This window comes from Orcinus orca, chromosome 19 (assembly GCF_937001465.1).
Source record: "Orcinus orca chromosome 19, mOrcOrc1.1, whole genome shotgun sequence".
Taxonomy (NCBI): Eukaryota; Metazoa; Chordata; class Mammalia; order Artiodactyla; family Delphinidae; genus Orcinus; species Orcinus orca.
In genome coordinates, this window is record NC_064577.1 from 28,297,684 (window position 1) to 28,320,391 (window position 22,708).

The window sequence follows — 22,708 nt, forward strand, 5'->3', positions numbered from 1 at the left end:
TCCCCTTATGTTACAAAACTTTCATAGGACTCATGTTGCTTCTTCCCTTGAACACACGTTCTAACCACACTCCAAAAGCAAACTCAATGGCTTTTTCTAAGATTCCCATGTTTTCACTTGTCTGAATCCCTGTATCTTCAGCTGGATGGCTGGGTGCCAGTTCAATGATTCACAGCCTGGGGGGAGGGAGCGAAGGGTACTCGTTTTGTGCATTGAAGTCCATCTGGCAGAACTACTGCTGAACATCAGATTATGTTATGACTAAAGCAGCTCTAAGTGGAACATGCCTTGCTCCTCAATTACAGTTTACCTTCGGCCTAGCCCCTGCCCTACAAATTAGGGGTGATAGTGCCCCAGGCTTCCTCTGCTTATGTCCTTTAAGATTACATTACTTTTTTGAGCATTATCAGCAACTGTTGATCTTCTCCAGTAAATTCTGGAATCTCTGGCAGAAGTGTCACAAAATTATTGGCCTGTTCACATTACCCTTCCCCTGGTAGGTTTTTTTTTTTTTGGTCTTCATTGCTGCGCCTGGGCTTTCTCTAGTTATGGTGAGCGGGGGCTACTCTTTGTTGCGGTGCGCAGGCGGTGGCTTCCCTTGTTGTGGAGCACAGGCTCTAGGCGTGCGGGCTCAGTAGTTATGGCTCGCGGGCCCTAGAGCGCAGACTCAGTAGTTGTAGTGCACGGGCTTTGTTGCTCCGTGGCATGTGGGATCTTCCGGGACCAGGGCTCAAACCTGTGTCCCCTGCATTGGCAGGTGGATTCCTAACCACCGCGCCACCAAGGAAGCCCCTCGGTAGGTTTTTCCTACAGGATTTAAGCCATATCAAGCCATGTCAAGCCAGATGCCTTTGCTTAGATCACTTTCTTACCAAGAAACTTCCCAGGTTACCTCATTTAATTCTCATTACAATCGTGATGTTTGTAAATGAGAAAAGGAAAGTCCCGAGACGGTAAACGATTAGTCTAGAACCAGCAACTAAATGGCCAAGGGCAGGCATAAGCAATAGGCATACCAGGTCCTCTGACTTCAAGGGCAATAGAACTTTTCCCACCACCTCATCTTTTTTTTTTTTTTTTTTTTTGCGGTACGCGGGCCTCTCACTGTTGGGGCCTCTCCCGTTGCGGAGCACAGCCTCCGGACGCGCAGGCTCAGCGGCCATGGCTCACGGGCCCAGCTGCTCCGCGGCATGTGGGATCTTCCCGGACCGGGGCACGAACCCGTGTCCCCTGCATCGGCAGGCAGACTCCCAACCACTGCGCCACCAGGGAAGCCCCCACCACCTCATCTTACTTTAAACCACCTACATTTCCTGGCATTGCTCAGGAGTCCTGCTAACTACAATCAATACTAGGATCTTTTTTAATGAAACGATGGAATTAAAATAATTTCCTATGTTCATATACAAAGCTATAACAGGTTTTAACTTTGTAACAAAATTTCTTTTCATACCACATTTAAACTGAAGAGCTGAAGCACAGAAAAGTAGATCCCTGCTGCTACTCGCCCTGCTGTTACATCTGCATGTGACTTACTGATGGACACGTAGAAGGAAGCACTCCCTAGGAATCAATGGTTTGAAAGCAAAGAGAAAGTTCAAAGCAATCAGTAGATAATGATTCCTCTTTACCATATTCCAGTGAAAAACACTGTCATCGACCCTACTGTTATTTGTTAAGATTTCAGCAGCCCTGGGGGCTCAGCAACTGGCTCCTACAGGCCCTCACCATTAGGCAACAGCACACACCTATAGGCATACCTTTCCATTTTAACAAAAGCTCCGCTCCCAGTGAGGTAACTCCAGAGTTTAACTATCTCAACCGCAAAGGAGCAGACACACACAGCACTATATAATTGTTTTTAATGTCCAGAGTTTATAATTCAAGGGTCAGAGCTTTCTCCCAGACTCCAGTTTATAATTGCTCAATTGGCTGGTGAGGCCAGTAGGGATACTTCTTCTTATCTAATTTGGTGTCTGGGAAGACTTCATTCAAGTCCTCAATGGTCATCTGGTCAAATGGAATGATGTTCTTCATCTTCTCCAGCTAGAAAAAGACGGAACTGTGTTAAGATAAATAGGGCTGCAGAGATGCAAAAAAGAATCCAAGGCGGGTTACCCCCACTAGGTGAAAGATGTGTGGCCCTGAAAGAGAGGAAATATAAGTAAAGGCCTAGGCTCATCCTTACCTCTTTCTTGTATTCCTCAATCCTGGTCTTAGAGAGAGACAAAAACTCAGCACAAATTTTCACCTTTTAAGAGAAGGGAGAAATTCTGTTTACAGAAACATAATCACACAGTATGTACTCCTCTGCTGGTTTCTTTCACTCACATAATTATTCTGAGGTTCATCCATGTTATTGCGTTTATTAATAGTTCATTCCTTTCTATTGATTCTTTAAAGTCACTCCACCTTAACCTTACTAGGAAGAAACAGAACTGTCAGGAATTAAGAGAATTTTAGAATAAATAAGAGCCTCCAATACTTACATCTTTTTCTTCTTCAGCATCCACCTGGGCAGTATATTTATCCTCCGGCACAGGAACCTTCAGGGCATTAAACTACAGAACAGTGACAGTGCGTTGTCATTAGTATAACCAAGAGCCCCCCAGAAGGGCTCAAAGCTGCTAATCGTAATAGAGCGTATAAAAACACATTCTCCGTTCAGGGAGGAAACCAGCATGCATCTAGGGCGTCGTAGTGGAAAGAGTACTAGACTACCAATGGAAGCTCAAGGTTCTTCTCTGCCCCATCACTAACTAACTAGAGACCTTGGACAATTCTTTATTATAGTGAGCTTCAGTTTCTTCACCTGATAAAGAGAGTTGGACTTGATGACCTCAAAGAACCCTGCAGTTCTAAAGAAATTCTGATCTGTTTTTTTTTTTAAGAATTCTGCATTTTATTGCACTCAAATAACATTGAACAGAAGACGTTTACATTATTTTTAGAAAATCCATTGATGTTGCCCAGCTTGGCATATATTTGTAAAAGACAAGGCTCATTCATTGAGATATTTGGAATTGGAACGTATTTGAAGTTGACCACAGCATAATGAATCCTCAGTGTCCAGAGTTCTAGAGATGATTATATACAAAAATCCAGAAAAATTTACTTTACACATTTATCAGTTCTATGTCACTCCTAAGTTTCCCTAAAAACATATGGCTTTATAAAAGTAGTGTTCTAGGATTTCCCTGGTGGTGCAGTGGTTAAGAATCCGCCTGCCAATGCAGGGGACATGGATTCAATACCTGGTCCAGAAAGATCCCATATGCCATGGAGCAACTAAGCCCGTGCGCCACAACTACTGAGCCTGCGCTCTAGAGCCCATGAGCCACAACTACTGAGCCCGCATGCCACAACTACTAAAGCCTGCATGCCTAGAGCCCTTGCTCCGCAACAAGAGAAGCCACCGCAATGAGAAGCCTGCGCACCGCAATGAAGAGTACCTCCCGCTCGCCGTGACTAGAGGAAGCCCGCGCGCAGCAGCAGAGACCCAACACAGCCAAAGAAACATAGTGTTCTATAATTCACAATAGAAAATAAGAGCTTTATTAGATGTTGAGTAGCAACTCTGTATTACCCAGATCACAGGTTTAGAAAATTATTGCTTTTTTTCTAATGTATTACTTTGGGTTTCACTACACTATGGTTCAGCATTAATTACTACAGTGTAACAATGCTCTCCAATGATAAATATATAAAATCCCTTTGATTTTCATCTTTTTTAAAAGTTTATTTATTATTATTATTTTTTTTTGGCTGCACCACACGGCATGCAGGATCTTACTTCCCTGACCAGGGATTGAACCTGTGCCCCCTGCGGTGGAAGTACAAAGTCCGAACCACTGGACCGCCAGGGAAGTCCCCTGATTTCTCTTTTAAAAGAAACCGTAGTGGACTGGCGTAAGTCATGTTTGCATAATGGAGATGGAGGAGATGGTCTCCTTAGAAGACAGCTTAGTGTTGTGGCCCCAGCACTTAGCACTGCACCTGGCACAGAGTGGGCCCTCAATAAGCAACTGTTGAATCAACAAACTACAGATGTTGAAATTTAACATCAGAAGAGGATAGGTGAGCAAGAGATCACAGCTCCAAGGGACATTAAAAAAGACAGCAGAGAAAGAGGAAAACAGTAAAAGGATAGAAAAATAATGTTACGTTTGTTCTAAAAGGAGACAGGTGGGGAGCTAAGAAGGAACTCAGAGTTGGCCAGAAACATCCAACTCAAGAGCCCTCTGGCTCCCAGGTTAAGGCTCTGCCATACTGTTTCCTTGGATAAGAAACCAGCTGAATGAAGAGACCCTGAAGTCTCTGCACCTATTTACCATTTAAATCTATCATCACAAGACCTCTGGCCACACCCATCTCTCCTGAGCCTCCTTTGGATTCTGGGTGTTAATTCCACCCCTCTTTCCTCCCTGTCATCCTGCATGTGTAACTGTCCACCGTCCTGCTCCCCAAGCAGGACGTGTTACAAGACCAGAACTTTAGTTGCCTGAAGTCTCACCTTCTTCTCAAAGTCATCCACCAAGCCAGCCTTTGCCACACTGGCCTTGTAGTAAGCCCAGTCGATGGCAGGTGGCTTCTCAGGCAGAGCGGCCAACCTGATCACGTAGAAAAGCAAAAGTTAAGATTGTTCCATGAGCAACAAAAAATTCACACAGCAATTTCCCTGTTCCTTATTCCTATGGCCTGGGGCTATCATCACACTCTTCCCTTGGAGGGAGATCAAAGGAATGCAAAAAGTTACTTGTATTTGGAAAACGCATGGATTTCTTTATACTTTCTGCCGGAAGAACCTCAAAAATTCATGTGCAATTCCAAAGCACATTTTGTTTCCACATTAAGTGACAGGTTAAGAGGCTCCTTCTCAGCAAGGTACTGACCTGGAGGTGAGGATCTCATTCCAGGATTTCAGGGAGTTAGCAACAGCCTTCTGGTTGGGGGGTATGATCTCCCCAAAAGCTACCCAGTCAATGGCTTTTAGAGCAAGTTTCCGTCCAGCCATCTGGAGAGCCTAGAAAATAAAACTGGTCAGATCAAAACAGGACTCTTGGAGAGAATCGTCTGAAGGCCATCTTAGAAATATTCAGGTATTTCAGAAATAGATCAGCATCATATGAGTGGGTATATCTGTCAACTAAAGGAATCAGGATTACTAAATCAGAAAGAGGACAATTTACCTTTTCAAATTCAAGGTGTGCAACCTGGCATATAAATATATTCTCTCCCCACTATATGGTCCTCCCCCTATTCCCCAATTCCTAACCTATCAAAGCCCAGTTCTCTAGTGTTTGCACTCCATGTACCTTTGGAAATACTGGTAATGCAATAGTCATGCATTACATAAAATAATTTAAATGCATTTCCACTCAGTTTGCGTTTTATTCACTGATTCTCCAGTGCATAGAACCTGACACATACCCCCATTTCAACAAGGCTTAGTTAAATAGGGCAGACTCTCGACCAAAATTTCCTCACCTGAAAAATGGGGATAATAGCCCTGCTTACCTAAGAAGGCTGTTAAAAATATCAGATGTAATTGTGCACATCAATTTGCTCTACAATCTTATACAAACTTAAGGGGCTCTCTACCCGCTCCCTGTCAGATTAGTAATACACCTGCACCTTCCTATTCATGTCTGATGATCCCCTGCAGTGTTAGCACAAACCCTGAGTATACTGGCAATATGCTTAAAAAAGGTATTCAATACATGTGTGAATGTGAGAGAAGATGGAAAGTGATTACAGCCATTTTTTTTAAAACCAGGATAGAATATGGGAAAATAGTCAACTTAAACTAAATAAGATCAATGTCAAACATTAGGAAAAAGACTGAAATGTCAAAGGTCTTTACAAGTTATGGGCTGGATTACAAGGAAGATGGAAATCTTCCCCAGGATCTCAAGACACGTATCCAACACCTGCCGCTTCCTTTCACTCTCAGGATAGCTTATGTTTCCTGGAGTGGAGGTGAGGGGCATCTCTTTAAATACACCAGAGAAATAAGTGCCCTTACAGAGACTTTTCCAAGCACAGAAGATAGGGTTCATAAATGGATTGCTGTCTCTTATCTACTGCTGAATCCCCAGCGCCTAGAACAACAGATCTTGCACAGGAGGTGCTCAGTGAATACTTGCTGAATCGGTAAATGAACCCTGCACTTGAGAAGCTCTGAAAGCTCCACACGCTCGAATGCTGAAACCTTCAGGAGGGAAGGGCACAGCCCTCCAGCCTGCTGGGTGTCACTCAGCAAGCTAAAACGATCTCCCAGCAACGTTTCCGCAGCCTCCAAACCGGACTACTGAAGTCGGCCAGGCTGGGGTCGGGCTGGACGAGACAAGGTTAGTGGAAGTGCCTAAGTCAGACGCGGCGGGGTCACAGACTGGCCCCTGCGACCTTGCGCTCGGGGGAGGGGAAAGGAAGGGAGCGCGGAGCAGCAGCTACAGCCGGGACACTGCCAGCAGGGCAACCGCAGGGCCCGGCGTCCTCGGTAGGCGCGCGACAAGGGTCGGGCCGAGGTTTGCAGGCGGCAGAGCAGAGGAACCCCCTGGGGTCGGACCTAACGCCCCAAACCTCACTCACCTTCACCGACCCCAGCGGCCCACAGTCCACAACACCAAGGAACGGAAGTGGGTCACCGGAAATCCTCCCCTCAGCCAGCCCCAAAGCCAAGGGGGCGGGCCCTATTTCTCAGGTCAGCCAATGGTGATGGGGGCTGGTTCCGGAAGTCCCGTCCCCGAAGGCGGGCGCCTAGCCTCTACTGCCAGGGTCCCCGGGAGCTGGTTGGGGGCGCTCCCGTCCCTCTCCGCCGGCCCCTCCCCCGCCGATGGGCCGGCCCGGCTCTCCCTGCCAAGAGATGGGCCGGCCCGGCGGCGCGCGGGCAGCGGCGGCGGCGGTGGCGGCCCAAGATGGCGGAGCTGCAACTGGACCCGGCGATGGCGGGGCTGGGAGGGGGTGGCGGGAGTGGGCTGGGCGACGGTGGCGGCCCGGGTCGCGGGCCCCCCAGCCCTCGCCCCGCTGGCCCCACGCCCCGCGGGCACGGCCGCCAGCCCACCGCCGCCGCGCAGCCGCTGGAGCCGGGTCCCGGACCGCCCGAGCGGGCAGGGGGCGGTGGAGCCGCCCGCTGGGTCCGGCTGAACGTGGGCGGCACCTACTTCGTGACCACCAGGCAGACCCTAGGCCGGGAGCCCAAGTCTTTTCTCTGCCGCCTCTGCTGCCAGGAGGACCCGGAGCTGGACTCAGACAAGGTGTGCCCCGCCCTCGGGCGCGCCCCCGGCCTTCAGACCCCCTCGTTCCTCCTAGGCTTGTCCCCCGATTCCTGCAACACGCTTCTCACTGGCGGGCACCTCGGGCCGGGACCCCTTCCTCCTCCTATTTCCCCGCCAGGCTAACCCCCGGGGCTATTCTCCCCCATCCTCAGGCGCACGCGGGCTTTCTCTCTGACGCCACCCTTCGTTCTCAGCGGCTCCTTCCCCATACTGTGCCCACCTTCACCCACGAGAACCCATTCCACACCCCTTCTCCGTATTCCTCTCTGCACCTCTCATCCCAACCCCTCAGGTCTGCATGAGTTTTCCCCTGGCTCCTCGTCAGCCCCTCACCGCCTGTGCCAGATGCATCCAGAACTGGGTCAGGGTGAGCTAAGGCATCTTTGTAGCTTTCTCAGACTTCCTCTCGGACCCCTCTGCCAAGTTGGGTGAAAGCCTGGGTCTGATGATGGCTTCGACAGCTGCAGGAAGTGCTTCTCATGATATCACACTTCTTTCCTGTGGTCCTGGTCCCTGAGCTCCTGTCTGGTAACTGTCATTGTTTTAGGTCGATATTTGAGATCAGATACGTTCCTTGGAAAGAGGTTGTCATTTGCCAGTGCAAACCTAAGCTGACCCGTTAAGACCAGGGAAAATGAAACCCAGAGAGTGCTGTTGGGCAAGTTGCATGGCTGCTAACCAGAGAGTTGAGAGGTGACAAGGCGCCTAACCCGTTTTCAGTTTGAGCTGTTGTCTGAGTTGTTTTTTTAACTTTACACGTTCATCTTTTAGTTTCCGACTTAAAAGCATTGATCATTGCTTACAGCGCCTTGTATCCCATAGAGCACTTAGCTGTTACCTTGCAACAGAGCTAGAGTTGGGTAAACATTGGTTGATTTCACTTATTCATCTCCTGCCTCTCCTGTAATAAATCTCAGATTGAAGGAAACCTGTCCTGCCCTTACTTTAAAGAGTTTCCAAAACCTTGCTTATTCTAAAGGAATTATTTGATCTACCCCAAATTGTCCTTGTTGCAGTAGAAGCCAGTTTCTTCTTGTTCCCTTTACTGTAAAGATGAGTAGGATTAAAACTGCTCAGAGCCAAGTCCTGGCTGTGCCAAGCTTCCTGTGGGCACAGATCTGGAGTGTGTGAGTTACAGCTGCCAATGCAGACTCCCACGGTTGTTGGCCCTGAGTTCTGGAGCATTGCCAACTGAACAGAGGTTTTCTTAGAATTAGGAATGTGATTCAGGCACAATAGAGAAGTCAGAATGTCCATCTCAAGCAAAAATTTAGATCATGCAACTATGGCATTTTCTTCCTCGGTTTCTTTATAACAAGTATCCCAAAGGAAGAATGTTGGTAATTGCGTCAGAGTAAAAATTTTAGAAGTTCAAGTTAATGCCTAGATGATGAATATGACTGTACATCTGTAACACCCTCCCTGAAATGATCTTGAAGTACAAGATACACAAAGCTAGGCTTCTTGCCAATAGTTTGTGATAAATATCTAGCAAAACTTGCCCTCTCACTCGTGTATTGTGACAGAGAGGTGGAAACCCTGCCCTGACTTAGCCTGAAAGCTCCACAGTGATACCCTTATGTTTGGTTGACAGGACGAGACAGGGGCCTATCTGATTGACAGGGACCCTACCTACTTTGGTCCTATCCTGAACTACCTCCGCCATGGGAAGCTCATCATTACGAAGGAGTTGGCAGAAGAAGGTAAGAACGATGTTTGCATTGGGCGTTTTCAAAGTTCAGGTCAAATCTTTAAAGCTGTTTCACAGATTTGAAATTTTTTTTCCCCACAGATTTTATTTTATTTTATTTTTTTCTGGCCGCGCCGTGCGGCCTGTGGGATCTTAGTTCCCCAACCAGGGATTGAACCCGTGCCCCCTGAATTGGGAGCGAGAAGTCATTCCACTGGACCGCCAGGGAAGTCCTGAGATTTGAATTTTGAGGTTTTCATCAAACTCACGTGCAGTAGATAGTGTAGGAAAGCTTTACGAAAATAAATAGGGAGCCTCCAATTACCTGGTCTCGTCCGAGAGGGTCTTGAAGGAGCCCCTTTCAGTTCGCTTCAGCCTCCTTCGGGAGAAGGAAGCTACGTAGCTCAGCTTTGGAGATAGCTTTGGAGTTTTTTCTGAACGTGCAGAATTGTCAGGACCCCTTTTTACATTTACTTATTGCTAGCCGTGAATGTCCACAGCCTGAAGCAACAAATCTCTGACATTTAGCTATTCGTACTTTCAATTTTAGTTTGAACTTGCAGCTGTAAAAGAATAATAATAAAGGCTTGGCCTCATTTCTTTTAAGACTGGTCTCATGCTTCCTTGTAAATTTTTGCATCTGACCTAATTCATTCTCCAGCCCGTTGTCAGGTGCATCGTTATTTGACTCATCTTTTTGGTTTGTAGAGCATTTGGACCGTAAGTGGGTCTAGACATCTTTCTAAAAGGCTGTCTTGGGGGTGGGATAGGGAGGGTGGGAGGGAGACGCAAGAGGGAGGAGATATGGGGATATATTTATATGTATAGCTGATTCACTGTTATAAAGCAGAAACTAACACACCATTGTAAAGCAATTATACTCCAATAAAGATGTTAAAAAAAAATAAAAATAAAAAATAAAAGGCTATCTTGGTCTCACTGAGGCATTCCGTTGAAGACTGGGGCCTGCCCCTAGAGCCAGGGCACCCTGACCTGGGAGCTTTAGCTCTGCGTGAGAAAGCTGTAATGGCCGTGCTAATTAATGAAGTGGCTGCAGAACACTGCTGCTAAAACCAGTCAAAAGACGAATCACTCTCCCTTTTTTTCCCTCAACATTTCAAATGCATACAAAGTAATGGGAATAGTGCAGTAAATTCCACCCAGCATCCAGCTTCAGCAATTACCAACTCATGGGTACTCTTGTTTCTTGAAAAGAGGAATCTGAAGCATCTTTTCTAATGCCTTAAAAAAATTCATTTTGAAATAATTTCAGATTTAGAGAAAAGAACTCCGTTTACCCAGATTCACCAATTTTTAACATTTTTTGGTCATATTTGCATTACAATACATTCTCTGTTTCCTCCTCTCCGCTCTTTTTCCTCTCCCTCTTCTAGTTTTTATTTCAGAACTATTTGAGACTAGGTTACAGACTTCACCCCTTAATGCTGCAGTGTGTACTTCTCAAGAACAGGACATTCTCTCACATAACCACAATACAGTTATCAAATTCAGGAAACTTAATATTGATGAATACCTTAACTATAGCTTATATTCTAATTTTATCAGTTGTTCCATTAATGGTATTCATAGCAAATTTTATTCCTGGTGCAGGGTCACACATCCCATTTAGTTATCCTGTCTCAGGCCTTTGATATTTTGTTTGTTTTTGTTTTATTTATTTATTTATGGCTGTGTTGGGTCTTCGTTTCTGTGCGAGGGCTTTCTCTAGTTGTGGCGAGCGGGGGCCACTCTTCATCGTGGTGCGCGGGCCTCTCACTGTCGCGGCCTCTCTTGTTCCGGAGCACAGGCTCCAGACGTGCAGGCTCAGTAGTTGTGGCTCACGGGCCTAGTTGCTCCGCGGCATGTGGGATCCTCCCAGACCGGGTCTCGAACCTGTGTACCCTGCATTGGCAGGCAGATTCTCAACCACTGCGCCACCAGGGAAGCCCAGGCCTTTGATTTTGTTTAGCATGGGATTCTTTTTTTTGGATTGAACCCCGGCCTTGGCAGTGAAAGCTGCGAGTCCTAACCACTGGACCGCCAGGGAAGTCCTATGCATGGGATTCTTTCAATGACTGCCTCTTACATTGTTCAAATAATAAGCATCTTGTTAAATTTGGTCCACATAAATTTACACACACACACACGCGCGCACACACACACAAACACACAGACCTTTGGTCATTTTTAGGACAAACTGGGCAGAAATTGCAAGCTCAAGAGTTGTCCAGTGGGACTAGTTCCAGGAACTAAGTGACATATGGTAAAGGTGTCCTGCAGCTCACGGGCAGGTGCAGGGAGAGCAGGGGAAGGTGCCAGGTGGGAAACTGCAGGGGTGAAACGGAGTAAACAGAGCACTGTTGACTCACTGCCATTGGGGAAGAGGTCACGGGTGCACACCAAACAGCAAAGAAACGTTTCCCAGGCTGAAGGAGTTAGACTAGACTTGCATTTGAAAGATAGAGTTCTTAGCAAGCTCATGAACTCCAGCCTCTTCCTGCCGTTTTCTGGGGACTTGACACACATCTAACTACGGTTTTGGTCCTTCTAGGTGTGCTGGAGGAAGCGGAGTTTTATAACATTGCGTCTCTCGTGCGACTTGTTAAGGAAAGGATACGGGACAACGAGAACAGAACTTCACAGGTAATGGGTTTTGAGCTCTTAAGGGGAAGCTATCCCAAGTGGCTCTCTTTGTCCATGTGTCTGGGTGTGACTTGAAATGGATGATGTGATCTCTGGATGATGGCCAGAGCCCTGCCTTTCCCCGTAGAGCCGGAGGTCTCTGTGCGGAACACCGCCCGTCTGCCAGACAGACAGCGTGTACTCTGCCAGCCTTGTTCAGAACAAGGAAACAGAGGAGAAGAAATCACAAAGAAGACGAAACAGCCCCGTGTCCCCTTAGCAGAGCGGGAGGTTGTGGCTGCTCTCCATTTGGCAGTGGGAGGAGCCACTGCACTTGAGGTTCAAAGCCTGTTCTTTCCGGCAGAGTATCTGTCTCCCTTCATGTCCACGTGGAGGCCAAACAAGGCCTTGCTTCCGCCTGTTGGCTTCTGTTTATTAGGACCAGCCTTCAGCCTGTGGCCATGTCACATCGAGCTCCTGACAGCCTCCTGAAACCAGTCATGGCATAGACTTTGCAAGTGGTTTGCGAATCATGGTTCTAAGAAAATAATGTTAAGCTTCTCTTTTTATTATGAAGTGTGGATTTTTATGCTAACCTAGTAGATATGGTAACAAAAATCAAACAGAATTTGCCACATAGTTTGAGAACAGAACGGAACGCAGTGAGGCACTCTTACCTCATTTCATGTCTCGTCACCCATCATGTGTCCTAAGTAAGTGGCCACAATAGCTTCTGTTAGGCCCTGGGGACCCCAACTGATAGGAGAAGGTCCACGCCTTCAAGAAGCTTAAAGTCTAGCAAGAGACACAGACACTCCCTTTCATGTATTTAGGCTCTATTTTAAGAGAGTTTAGCTGCGGTAACGGGGCAGAGTTGGACTCCAGCATGACTTGCCTCTTATCCCATCAGATACCGGTGGTGGTCGCTTCCTTGAGATCTAATCTATTGCAATATAGAATTTTCCTTGAAATAAGAAGGCAGTATGTTCCTTTTCAAAAGTAAAAAATAGTTCCTTGCTCTTTCTGTGTAAGACTTCACATATCAAAATTTTTCTGGCTCTAAATGGAATTATCTGGATGAATAACAGACACCTGTGCTAAAAAATGAACTCTTTTATACATTTTATCTCTAGCACTTTGCAAAGGTGGAAAGGCTTATTCATTTAGTTCTCTTACATCTGCCCAATGGCTGAAAGGCTTCTTTTTAATGTTCAAAGATGAACTTGTATTTGGTTTGCAGATTACCATATGAAATATGATCTAGTGTCACCAGTCTTTCTGCCATCTCATAGTATATTTACATGGCATCTTTCACTATTATAGACACTTAATAGATCAGATGTTCTGAGAATATTGCCTCATCCTCAGTTTTCCACATTCCAAAAAACCCCTTTGATTGCTTAATATAAATATTGATGGTACCATAGAGTATGTCATTTGAAACCATTCGAATCATGGCCCCTGAACACTCAGTTCTTTGCCATTAGCAGATTCCTTGAGAGCATTGTTAGATTTCTATTTGATGACAGCAGTTAATTAGTTCTCTAGATTCTGAGGCTTGTGGATTTATACCCAGTTGGAAGCTTTTTTATTCTAGGAATGTCAAGACCCTTTTGATGTTAATTGATCTTTCCATCTGTCCTCTTTATTTAGTGGAACTCTGGGCAATGGATTTGATGTTGTTCAATGACGTCCCCTTTTGCATTTGTCCCAAGTGGCTCTAAGGCTGAGTGTGGATTTCCGTGGCTGTCCCTTCAAACACGTTATCTCCTTTAACTTGTCTGCTTTGAAAGGAGACGCACATGGCAGATGATAGGGCGAAGCCCAAGATGTGGGGGACCTACTCTGCCCTTTCTCAGTGACCTCACATCTCTTTTACTGGCTGCCACCATTCTATTACTCTGCTGTCCTTGGTAGTATTTTTTGCTAGGTGATTAATCTTGGTGCATTTGAGAGCACCAATGGTTTACTTTGGAAGAGAATAAAAAAGAGGCAGCATAGATATCTTAAATACCTGGGACTTTGACAGCTGTGGCCACTCTCAGGTCTTTCAGATGTTCTCCATCTTACAATATAAAACATCTGGTTGTTTCTGAAATGCGTGGCTAGAGTAATTGGAATTGTCAGAAGATTTGTCCTGTATTTTACATGGAAGAAAATTTTTTTTACCTTAGCACCTTGTTTAATGGTAGCTGTACCTCATTTAGAAGGACAAAGTATACAAGAAAGATTATAACGTTGTCAGGCCGATCTGGGCTCAAGTCCCAGCTCTACCTCCAATCCACTTAATCGCTGTACAGCTTGGGCAAGATACTGTGCTCCGAACACCAGTGTCCCATGTGTAGAAGGAAGCCAACACCTGCCTTCCAGGACTGCAGTGAAGACTAGACGAGAAGGGTGTCACACTCGGGGCTTGTAGCACTCGGTGATCAGTAGCTGCTTTTATTTTTCCAGTATTCCCCAGGTTGTTCTAAAACGAATTTTCTAGGTAGCTGAAGCCAGCTTGTCCTTCTGAAAAAGTGTTAAGTTTTCATCATTCTTAAGGGAACAGTCCATATTTCCTTAAAATCCGATTGAACATAACTGACCCCTCTCTCCATGACCAGGAGTCGTTGTTGTGAACCTGGGTTGCTGTTTGTGCCTTATGCCCTCTGGGATGGGCAGTGAGTGTGCAGCTTTGCACCCAGCACTGAATGGTCCCAGATTGCTAAATACCGAGTCCTCCTGTGTGCCTGTAATTGTCCTTCTGGGAACTGGAACTTCCATCTGGCGAGCTTGCCTCCCTGCAGCCACCCTGGCTCTCTCGTGACTGGCGTCTCGTCCCCCATGGGCCAGAACACAAGTGTCAGTGAAGTGCAGGGGCCTTAGTGCTGCGGCCGTGGGGCATCGATTTGAGTTGCTCTGCCTTTTGGCTTTCGGTTCTAACTTACGTTCTAGAGAGTTGAGTCTGGCCAGCAAATGGCCTTTCTCTGAATCTTTGACACCAACTGGGTGACCAACAGTTCAATCCTGTCCTTACCCTGACCACCCAGAGTCAGCGTCAGACTCCACGGGTCTCAGATGCCAGTCATAAGTCTGGGTCCCCAGCCGCCTGCACTCTGTCTGGCTTGGTGACAAATTCGGGGGCTCCCACAATGCCCCCTTCACGTTCAGTAATTTACTAGACTAACTCGTGGAATTCAGGAAATGCTCTACTTACTATAGTTTATTATGAAGGATACAAATGAACAGCCAGATGGAGAGATTCATGGGGTGAAGTCCTAAAGGGTCCTGAGCACAGGAGCCTCTGTCCCCGTGTAGTCAGCACGCGCCAGCCCCCAGCTACGCAACACACGGATGTGTTTGCCAACCTGGAAGCTCCCTGAACCCCATCGCTTTTTCAGGACGTTCCATTTGGTAGGGAAGGTTGATTATATCATTGGCCTTTGGTAATTGAACTCAATCTCTAGCCCCTCTCCCTTCCCCCAGGGTCACAGGATGGGGCTGAAAGTTCTAATCCTCTAACTCCCTCAGGCTTTCTGGTGACTAGCCATTAGCATACAAAAGACACTCCCCCCATTTATTTATTTATTTGTTTGTTTTGGTTGCAGCATGAGGGATCTTTTAGTTGTGGCATGCGGACTCTTAGTTGTGGCATGTATGTGGGATCTAGTTCCCTGACCAGAGATCGAACCCGGGCCCCCTACATTGGGAGCGAGGAGTCTTACCCACTGGACCACGAGGGAAGTCCCCAAAAGACACTTCTGTCACTCGAGTTTCCAAAGGTTTTAGGAGGTCTGTGCAAGGAACCAGGAACAAAGACCAAATATTTTTTTATTATACACATATCTATAGCAGGAATGTTACCATGTAACACTGAAACACTTCCAGGTAGCTTCAGCAGAGGGTAGAATAGCTTGAACATGTGTATATTATGGGGTCCCTATTTAATGTATTATTCCCATATATAAGGTATCATTCTGGATAAACCAAGATATGGTCTGCATTTTCAGCATGTATGTCAGCTACAGTGACTGAAGAAGAAAATGTGACTTTCTTGTCCAGAGCAGTTTTACTCTTATTTTCTACTTTGGGAAATAGATGAAGTCTTCAGTTTATCAGCATATGGTCACTCACATGATTCATCCCTCCAGAGTTCAGGATTATTTTATTTTATTCATGTTCTTGGACCCCTTATTTTCTTCTTGGGTAAGTTTTTATTGAAAAACTACAGTGCTGCTTGCAAAGGGGATAGTGGGTGGCCGCCAAGAAAAAAATTCCAAGCAAACTCCTTTCCAGTCTTTATTTTTTGGAGAGTCTCACCGAGGCAGGTGCAAACTGCTGTGCCCTTGAAACCGGTCCTCAAAGTCTGTGTGTGGTTGTCACAGGGCCCCGTGAAGCACGTGTACAGAGTCCTGCAGTGCCAAGAAGAGGAGCTCACGCAGATGGTGTCCACTATGTCTGATGGTTGGAAATTCGAACAGGTAATGTTTCTTTCGTGGGAGCAGCCCTGTATCTCAGTCTCGGAGCCAGTCACCGTCTGTAGCCAGTTAATCACCCTGGGAGTCGGGTGGGGGCCAGGTGTGATCCTGTTCCAAAACGGAGAAAGAGCCGCTCCACGTGGACTCTTTGCGTGGTAGGACGTGATGAGTTGGGGAGAGCTGAGGGTAGGCTTGTGTCTCCCAGCTTCATATCCAGAGTTTCCGCGTGGTTCTGCCCAGAGAGAGCCAGCCAGTTTGTTTAGGCTTGAAAGTGCCTCTCTGGGCTTTTTTCCCTCAGAGGGATTCCTTTCAAAAGTGCTGTGTTTATAAAGCAGAAACCAACACACCATTGTAAAGCAATCACACTCCAATAAAGATGTTAAAAAAAAGTGCTTTGTTGACACCTTCTAGAATAAGTAGCTAAAGAAGACCAGGGTTTAGCAACAACCCTCCCTTTGCTTATCCCAGGGTCAGATCTTCATCCTTCCAAGTATGTGCGCCATCCACCATGCACGGCGTGGTGAACAGCTGTGATGTGAAGGGATCAGACATCAAGGAGGATGGCGAGGTCCTTTCCGTTCACTCTGGGTTTCTCTTCTTTAGCTTTGTGCTTGTGACCTGACTGAGGCATCAAAACAGTGTCTGAGAGCCAGGATTTTACTGCTTTCTTCCACTAGATGGCAGAATTGTTCATCTGTTGTCTTCAAGGGAGGCTGAGCATGAACAGAATGACTGTGTTATAAATTCAATGAATCATGCCTGTTTTTAGGTAGAGTTTAAGAGGTCAGCTGAACTGTCACCATAAGCTTACCTTCTTACATAACAGTTACTCTATGTGTTAACAGTATTACGTTATAGATCAAACACACAGGTGTCTCTGTCTTCAGAACCAATACTGGATGATTCCTCACACTCAGCTCCACTGCAGAATCAGTGCTACCTGTATGTGGCAGCCTAGTTCTTGTTCAGGTGTTCTTCAAAATGTCACCATACTTCCACTCCAGAAGTAGTTTTTCCCTGGTATAAAGTTTCAAAGACAAAGGATATTATAACAACTTTTTTTTTTTAATAAAAAATTATTTATTTATTTTTGGCTGCATTGGATCTTCATTGCTGCACTCGGGCTTTCTTTAGTTTCGGCGAGCGGGGGCTACTCTTTGTTGTGGCTCGCAAGCTCTAGAGCTCAGGCTCAGTAGTTGTGGCGCACGGGCTTAGTTGCTCCGCGGCACGTGGGATCTTCCCGGACCAGGGATTGAACCTGTGTCCCCTGCCTTGGAAGGTGGATCCTTAACCACTGTGCCACCAGGGAAGTCCCTATAACAACTTTTTAAAACTATTCTTTGTGAAACTAATGAATAATTTATCCTGCTGTTTTTCTCATCTTATTGATGTGCTGTGTGAGGACCAAGTCTGCTCCCTTTGACTCCATTACATGGAGGAGGAAGTTAAGGCCCAGGAAGGCTGAGGTGTCCGCAGCCCGGTCATACAGCAAGTCAGCCATGGTCTCCCGACTTGAGGCCTTGCAGACTTGCCAGGATGACCACACCCTCAGGCTCAGCTTCTCCCTCTCTGCATCCGTATTTCCTCTTTAGACTAGAGCCTGAGTTCAATTCACCAAAAAGGTTAGAAGTTGCAGCAGCATTTGGCTTGAGCAGCTCTTCAGTGACTCTCGCGTGGTGCTTTCCAGAGCCTCCCGAGCTCCGGTCTCCTGTCTAGGGCTTCTGCTTAAAGATGAGCCAGCTCTGTGTAGGTGTTTTGGCTGAAGCAAGTGTCCGTTTTCATTCACAGAAGCATTCTATTTCCCCTCAATGTTTGCTAGAAGGAATAATGTGACCGTATCAATCCTGGCTGCTGCCTTTGGCACTGTTTCAAGTGCTTGGGTGAGGGGACAGTGGCAGAACTCACACTTTTCTTTGGGGAAGCCTGGTGCACAGCTGGGATCCAGTTATCCCCTGGGGCCTTGATAGACCCAGAGAATTCTTCCTCCTTTGAGCAGCAAAACAACAAAAGTTCAGTGAGGAGGAGGGTTTGACTTGTGTGCCACTTCAATATTTGAAGATCACTATTTGTATGTTCACCACATTCTTGTTTTATCAGCTAATCAGCATCGGATCTTCCTATAACTATGGAAATGAGGATCAGGCAGAATTCCTCTGTGTTGTCTCCAGAGAATTAAATAATTCTACCAATGGCATTGTCATTGAGCCGAGCGAGAAGGCAAAGGTAAGTTCCTTCACCCGACTTTCATCTCTGACCCTTTGCTCTCAGCCCCTGCGCAGGCCTTGCCTGAACTGTTGCTCACAGGTTCTTCCCTTTCCTTCTCAAGCCAGCTTTGCATTTCCCCTTCATTTTGGCCTTTTGACTGTTGTAATTTATTTTTCTTTCTTGGCTGTGTTGGGTCTTTGTTGCTGCACGCGGGCTTTCTCTAGTCGTGGCGAGCGGGGGCTACTCTTCGTTGCAGTGCGCGGGCTTCTCACTGTCGTGGCTTCTCTTGTTGCAGAGCACGGGCTCTAGGCGCACGGGCTTCAGTAGTTGTGGCTCGCGGGCCCTAGAGCACAGGCTTAGTAGTTGTAGCGCACGGGCTTAGTTGCACGGGCTTAGTTGCTCTGTGGCATGTGGGATCTTCCCAGACCAGGGAATGAACCTGTGTCCCCTGCATTGGCAGGCGGATTCTTATCCACTGCGCCACCAGGGGAGCCCCTGACTGTTGTAAATTAAATCAGGACTTTTGGAGCAGTGACAGAGGCTTTTAGTTAGGACATGTGAACCAAAATAGGGTAGTCTTTTCCCAGCCTCTGTCAAATCAATGAAAAAGCTTATGGCCATTAATTACTATAAGGTGAGAATTCTGAAACTCAAAATTGGAAAGTATTTCACCTTTATATTTTGAAACTGTTCTCTCTCTCTCTCTTTCTCCGCCATCTCAAGAGAAAAGGAGTTTGGTTACCTTTGTGATTCCCCCGCCCCCTGACGCCCTGAAGTTACTGGAAAATGGTTGCACACTGTTACCTTTTTTCCTCCACTGTGCCCCCTCGAACACAGACACACATACATGCTTCTAAATCATCAGTATGTGGTGAGCCCGGACCGTGTCCTTTCTCACAGGGGAAGTGGTCCAACAACACGTAAACTTAGGCGTGGCCGTGTTCAGCAAAAGTCTTTTACAACTGCAGTGCTTTAGGGGCGGTTGCCTGGCTTCCTGGGGTAACAGCGATTGTCGTGCTGCTCCGTGGGCTCCAGTGGAAAGCGGCTCCGGGGCTCTTTCTCTTCCCTTGGCGGTCCGGTAAGCAACCACCGCCCAAAAGCAGTCTGCATCCAGCCTCCAAGCCTCAGCCCTCTTCCCCACCTTCCCCTTCCAGATTCTTCAGGAGAGAGGATCTCGGATGTAAAGTCCGGAGTCCTAACCGACGAGAGAGCAACCCAGCAGAGCACCTCTGTGAAGTTAAATCTTGCTCCTGTACAGTAACCGAGCTACTGCAAAGCAAAGCTGAGCCTGGCCCCCCGGTGGAGAAGTGTTCTGGTCAAAACCAAAGGAACCCCAGCCCCACCCACAGGAACCGGAAGACAGAGGCCGCTTCCGGCTGCAGAATACCTTTTCAGTACCTGCTTCTGTTTTCTTAGCTAATGTTACAACAGATCTTTATGAGAGCAGCTGGGCCGGGTTCTCAGCTGGAGCTGATCTAGGGCTAGGGGGAGGGGAAGAGGAAGGCCTAGGTCTTTGCACATATGCTGTGCTTCAAGGAAGCTGGAGCAAAGGAAGAGGTTTTTCCCTGCGCCGTGCCATGTTTCCACCTGAGTGGGCCACGTCGGACATTAGCAGCCGCTTTGTAACACCATCTTTCCCGGCCCATGCCCCCCCAAATAATGCAGCAGATGCAAAGCGTTCTAGCTTCAGGTTGTTGAACTGAGGTTTGGATAGAGTTGCCAGAGTACCCCACATTCCTATGAACAAAGCCTCTTGGAGGAGGGGGGGGATAGGGTGTCCTTGGTGGTGGTTGGAGACTGGGGATTGCAGCTCTGGATTCGGGGCACCCAGCTGCTACCATGTTCAGCTTTGCGTCATTTGTCTCCAGCAGCCTGGACCCCCCAGATAGCTTGCTTTCTCCCCAAGAAGAGGTTTGAGGCAGGCGGCACCTGCGCCGAATCAGACAGACAGACAGGCGCTTTAGGTAGTTGATGTAACTGCTTCTGCAGCCTTTTCTTGCCCTGCATTGGCCCATCTTCCTTCCCTGACTTTTTAAACTGGGGCTGAGGGTAAAGGGACTTTGGACCCTCGATGGCTTGGGGTGGGGCCGGCCGTTTTCTTTGAAAGTTGCCAAATGTGTTATATTGTCGTATCCAAAAGTGGTATCATTTTTGTGATCGTCTCTTGGAAATGCCTTGACCAAAAGTGCGATATTTGTGTCTCTTCTTGGTTTCTGACCTGGGCGGCGTCAGTGAGCCCCACCCCCCACCATCCCCCATAGTGTGTGTGGGTTTGCTGGGCAGTCTGAGGACTCCCCCGTCTCTGACCTAGCCCTCACCACCACTTCTTTCTGTGGAGTGCCAAGGCGTCAAGGATCAAATGCTGTTGGACCCAGAGGAGGAAAGCCCTCCTTTGGGCTGTGCCCTCGGAGCTGGTAACTGGACTCTCTAAGCTTTTGAGTCTCGATGAGCAGTCGTGGAACGCAAAGGGACCAGAGAATCCTGACTTTGCCCCGGGTGACTTTCTTAGGGTGGCAGATGGTCTGGAGGAGGGGGAGGTGCCCGTGGGGAATGCTCCATCCATAAGAGCCCCTCAAGCCCATGGCTCCTGGGCGCCTTCAAAGCTGAGGTTCTCTCTGCTCCACAGCTCAGCTGCTTACTGCGTGGGTCTGGGGTCATGGTGTTTTGGAAATGACTATCGACTAAGCCAAATGTCTTCCGAGCCTGTGACCTGCCCCTGCCCAGGTGGCCTAACCCTTCTCCAGGATTCGCACGTTGCCCTCATGTGTCTGTGTAGAGTAGGGTAGGAGTGTGTATCCAGGGCGTCTGCTGACACGCCATGTCTGCGCACCAACGTGAACGTGCACGTCGGCACCTCGGAAGTCTGGCCCGAGCCCAGGATTTTTACAGTTGTAAAACGTTAGAGGAACTTCTACCTACAATAAAAACAGTCACCCCTTCAGAAAGGTGACAGATGTCCATCCTGTCATCTTTCGGGGAAAAAAAAGATTTTGAGTGAGTCAAGGAAAAGCTGCCCTGAGTAGCACAGAGCGATGGGCGAGGTGCTCTTTGGCCGATCTGAATAAGAACCGTCGGACTGAAAGGAGGGGAAGCAGCTGCATGTGGGGCCTCGCGGCCAATCAGGTTTGCTCTCTGGGGCTCACCTGATGGTCAGCCTCTGGTCCCAAGCCAGCAAGGAGGAGCGAGGAGGCGCGGGCCAGCACCTCAGGATGCACTGTTTCTTTCATCATGCTTCTCAGAGGTCCACCGTGGAGCCTGCGAAAAGACTGCTGAGCCCCTTGCTAAGTGATCTGAGGAACTAGAGGGCTGCCTTTCACCAAGCTTCCCTCCTCCCGGCAACCCCATGACAATTTCAGTTGTTCCAATGCTCCAGGAATCTGAGAGTGATTCGTTTCTTAAGGTTTCTGGAAAAGTGTTTTACCCAAGCCCTTTATGAACCTAGTCGGTGTTTTTTTCTTGAAAGCCTTCTCCCTCCGGGGGAGTAACTTCAGGCAGAGGTCTGGCCATGGGCTGGGGGGTATCACATGACCAGTGACCCACGCTCTCCAGCTGCCCAGGGCTGCCACATGGGGAGTGTCTCCCTGCTTCCTTCCCTGCCCAGGTCCGAGGCCGTGGGTGATGCAGGCCAGACCCAGGGAGCAGCCTGGTGTCTCCTGAGTGATGACCCCGAAGCCCGCTTCCATCTTCTCCTCAGAACCTGCTCTTTTTTGGCAGTGAGGCAGGGCCCAACCTCCTCTAGAGTAACTTAGTTTCTGCACAATTTTAACTGATCTCAGGGGTGTCCGTGAGGTGCAGAGGAGGAAGGGACAGAGATGCTGAGGGAGTAGGGCTGAGAAGTCACCCACACCCTCCAGCATGGCCTTTGAGCCAGGCCTTAGGGACCATGCCTGTCACTTGTGGGTGCCCTTTGTTACCATTTGTGTGTTTGAATAAAGTCTGAAATGCTGTGACCCCTTTTTTTTTTTCTCTCTGGTCAATAAAGACATGAAACAGACTTCTGAATCTTGAAACCTTTGGTGTATGTTTTCCGATACTGCGAGCTCCTGGGTTCCTGCTGTCACTCACTATTGGTGATTGTCATACTGTCCTCAGGGGATGAATTTCACTGCACCTTTTTCTAGCAGGGCTTCTTACAAAGCCCTGATTTCTCCTGCTGCTAAAACTGCCTGAGGGGGTGTTGGGCCTTCTTCCTCCTGGCTTTCATTTGACTGCATCTGAAAGGACCCAGAGAGCGCCCAGAAACAGAAGGAGGGGACAGATGGGCTTCCCACCAGAGAGCCGGAAAGAGACAGGGGGCGGGCATGAGGTGGTTTTCAAGGGAAAAAAGTCTTCCTGGAAGAGAATAAGGGACGGGGTGCCCATTTTCTCTGCAAGGAAGAGGAGGGGTAAGAAACGTGAGGTGAGAATCGAGTCACCAGCACGTCAAGTATTGATCCCTAAGGCATCAGGCGGGG

At 47.8% G+C, this 22,708-nt stretch overlaps 2 protein-coding genes across 6 annotated transcripts; one reads left to right on the forward strand and one right to left on the reverse strand.

The window, feature by feature from the left end:
- Window positions 1-1,845: 1,845 nt before the first annotated feature.
- On the reverse strand, window positions 1,846-7,763 carry ATP5PD (ATP synthase peripheral stalk subunit d). 2 transcript variants are annotated; one of them, XM_012535054.3, is made up of 6 exons: window positions 7,611-7,763; window positions 4,893-5,023; window positions 4,514-4,610; window positions 2,490-2,561; window positions 2,189-2,251; window positions 1,846-2,046 (listed from the first exon to the last, which is right to left on the reverse strand). In XM_012535054.3, the coding sequence occupies exons 1-6, from the start codon at window positions 7,626-7,628 to the stop codon at window positions 1,915-1,917; spliced, it is 513 nt and encodes a 170-aa protein (XP_012390508.1). In that variant the 5' UTR covers window positions 7,629-7,763; the 3' UTR covers window positions 1,846-1,914. The 2 variants fall into 2 exon arrangements, with proteins under 2 accessions (XP_012390508.1, XP_004275505.1); XM_004275457.3 differs by lacking the exon at window positions 7,611-7,763 and adding an exon at window positions 6,592-6,728.
- Window positions 6,712-22,248, forward strand: KCTD2 (potassium channel tetramerization domain containing 2). 4 transcript variants are annotated; one of them, XM_033438445.2, is made up of 7 exons: window positions 6,712-6,966; window positions 7,086-7,256; window positions 8,872-8,980; window positions 11,519-11,610; window positions 15,957-16,052; window positions 18,147-18,272; window positions 19,409-22,248. In XM_033438445.2, exons 1-7 carry the CDS (start codon window positions 6,712-6,714, stop codon window positions 19,436-19,438), a joined length of 879 nt encoding a protein of 292 aa, XP_033294336.1. In that variant the 3' UTR covers window positions 19,439-22,248. The 4 variants fall into 4 exon arrangements, 3 of the variants coding, with proteins under 3 accessions (XP_033294336.1, XP_004275507.1, XP_033294335.1); XR_007473315.1 differs by lacking the exon at window positions 19,409-22,248 and adding an exon at window positions 16,653-17,795 and having other exon boundaries at window positions 6,768-7,256; XM_004275459.4 differs by having other exon boundaries at window positions 6,768-7,256.
- Window positions 22,249-22,708: the final 460 nt, after the last annotated feature.